Below are 2813 nucleotides of genomic sequence, written 5' to 3'. Positions count from 1 at the left end.
ATAAAAAATTATATATTATAAAAAGATTTTAATAAATAAATTTATTACATTAAAAAAAAATTAATTACATTAATAAATACATTTAAAAAAATATTCATTTGATAAAAAGAGTATTTATTTAACTATTAATTAATAATTCATAAAATTATTATAGTAGAAGAATTGGAAACTACAACCATCTAACGATAAAAGTAATTAATGAAAACTATTATCTAATAAAGATTAGTTAAATTCAAATAATAGCGTCTATTTAAGATTGCATATATTATGTGACGATATAGTGACGATATTTTATTATTCATTTTTTTCAAATTAAAAAGCATTCGAAAAAAAGTTACGAGAATTTATTTTATTAAAAATAATCAAAAAAATATAATTTATTCGCATATATTATAAAAATTGCATAATATATTTCAATTTAAAATACAAAGTTTTATCATTATTATGAAGTAATTATTAATTCAATTTGATTAATTACATTTTCTCTAATAAAAATATCCTTTATAAGAAATTTATATGATTTATATTTTATTTATATATTCTTTAATAATTTATGACAGTAATATAGAGATAAAATATAAATAATATTTCAACTTCAAAATACAATGAAAATTAAAAAATGAGATTTATAAAAGATCAAAGTTGAAAGATACAGTCAATGAATATATACAAGTCTTCATAAGTGAGAAAGCAAAAGTGAATAATTTCAGGTTAGTTTATGAATATTTCTTTATAAATTATTAGAACTAATGAATTAAAATAATTTCTAATTGATAAATTTTTGAAATTTTAAAATTTTCTTTAAAATAATATACGTCATTAAATATTGTAAAATAAAAAATAAGAAAATACCGATTAATTTTTATGTTTTATATGGTAATTTTTTTTTATACAAATATGAAATTCGTAACATCGTAATTATATGATATCACTAATGTCATTAATATACATTTCATACTAATTAATGTTAATATATTCTTTAACATAATTCTTTAATAGAAATATCAGATATATTTAACATATATTTGAATTACATAAAAATTTCTTTTTTACAGAGATTGATAGTAAAGTTAACTGATGATTTGCTATTAACTGTGCAGTTATCAATTTACAACTATCAGTTGAAACAACTAATAATTTCTTGAATTCAAATAATTGAGATTATGTTGTACAATTGTGTATACAAGAGAGTTCTTCAATAAGTATTAATTTTATTGCACACAAATTGAAAAATATAGTGTTTTAATATATTTTATAGAAATGGATATATAACATGTTATTTAATCAAGATATCATCACAATCAAACTGAAATAAATATACTGTTACTATTATTAAAGTATATTTGATAGTGAAAGATAAAAAAAAAAAAAAAAGAAATTTTTCATTCTGAATGCTAAAAAAGGACTTATTTATCATTAAGGCTTCTTACATCAACTTAAACATTAAAATAATAAGGTTAGATTAAAAAACATATTTATAAGAAATAATTGGATATTTGTAAGAATTATATTTTATTCCTTTGGTAACAAGTATAAAAAGACCAATACAATATAAATTATGATGTAAGTCAAATTTTATATAATTAATGTAAAAAAAATGTTTTCAAGACTTCGTGGATTTGTGAATCGTCATAGACGAAAGTTTATAGTGGGAGGTATTGTTGTTGGTAGTATTATTTTTATCAGATATACAGCACGTAGACTTCGAGAATGGCAAGAGAAAGAAATAAAAGATATGCTAGACAGATCAAAACGTCGGCAATATTTTGAATGTAATGAAAGAACATGTAGTCAGATGATAGTATCTCTCACATCAACTTTAAGAGATTCTATAGTAAAAGTTTTGGATACTAATACTATTGTAAATAAGCTCAGAAATGGTTGTCCTGATAAAATAGCATGTTGGAATGAATTAAAAGTTTTAGCAATTGCTAGGTCTGCTGTAGTAGTTTATTCATATGCTATGTTGGCAACTTTAATAAGAATTCAATTTAATGTAATGGGTGGTCATGTATACAAGGACATTCAAAATTCTAATGGTACAACTACAGAAAATATTATACAAACAAAATATATGTCACTTTCACGTCATTTTATATATGATGAAATAAAAAAATTAAGTTTACTTATAAAAGATAAAGTGGCAGAAATAACAGCATCAATATCTTTGAAAGATGAATTAACTTTAAGAGATATAGAAGAAATATATTGGGCTTTAACATCTTCTATTTCTGCAGATAGTTCAAAGAATCCTATAAAAAATCTTGCTGAATATATGCTATTGTCAAATTGTGAGGAAGAACAATCACCTATACTATTAAAATTATTCAATGAAACATTGGATCTTTTGGAAACTGAAGAAGTACAAAATTTAACACAAAGTAATATTAGAAATGGATTTAGTTTATTAGTGGACCATATTTCTGCATTCTTTGTTGGTTCTCCTATAATAGAAAACAGTAAAACTGCTCAAAATGGTATTTCAGTGCCAGGAACATCAAATCAAAATAGCATAAGCATGAAATATGATTCAAGTATATTTACAAATATTAATAAAATATCAATGCCAATGGCTAAATTAATACCAATTATAAATGGACAAGTACCAGATAAATCAACATCAAGAGATTTTCAAAATGATTTATTACAACGTCTTATAACAAATAATGAACTTAAAACACTTGGAGCAAATATATATGAAGCATTTAGTATTTAAATTTAAAAATTTAAATATTCGTAATATCAGATATTATATGTAAAAGTAATTAAAATAATTGTTTAACAAATTATATTTGATAAATATAATTATAAAT

The 2813-nt window shown here is 21.0% G+C and overlaps 1 protein-coding gene across 1 annotated transcript; it reads left to right on the top strand.

Moving 5' to 3' along the window:
- The first annotated feature begins 1457 nt into the window (after positions 1-1457).
- LOC102681091 (peroxisomal biogenesis factor 3) lies at positions 1458-2731 on the top strand. Its single transcript, XM_006621745.2, has one exon. The coding sequence runs from the start codon at positions 1598-1600 to the stop codon at positions 2714-2716; it is 1119 nt and encodes a 372-aa protein (XP_006621808.1). The 5' UTR covers positions 1458-1597; the 3' UTR covers positions 2717-2731.
- The last annotated feature ends 82 nt before the right edge of the window (positions 2732-2813 follow it).

Source organism: Apis dorsata, unplaced genomic scaffold, assembly GCF_000469605.1.
Source record: "Apis dorsata unplaced genomic scaffold, Apis dorsata 1.3 scaffold_636, whole genome shotgun sequence".
NCBI classification, from domain to species: Eukaryota; Metazoa; Arthropoda; class Insecta; order Hymenoptera; family Apidae; genus Apis; species Apis dorsata.
This window is presented reverse-complemented; position numbering and strand designations above follow the sequence as displayed.

Coding starts and splice junctions, on each gene's coding strand:
- LOC102681091 (XM_006621745.2), top strand. CDS start 1,598: ATGTTTTCAAGACTTCGTGGATTTGTGAATCGTCATAGACGAAAGTTT.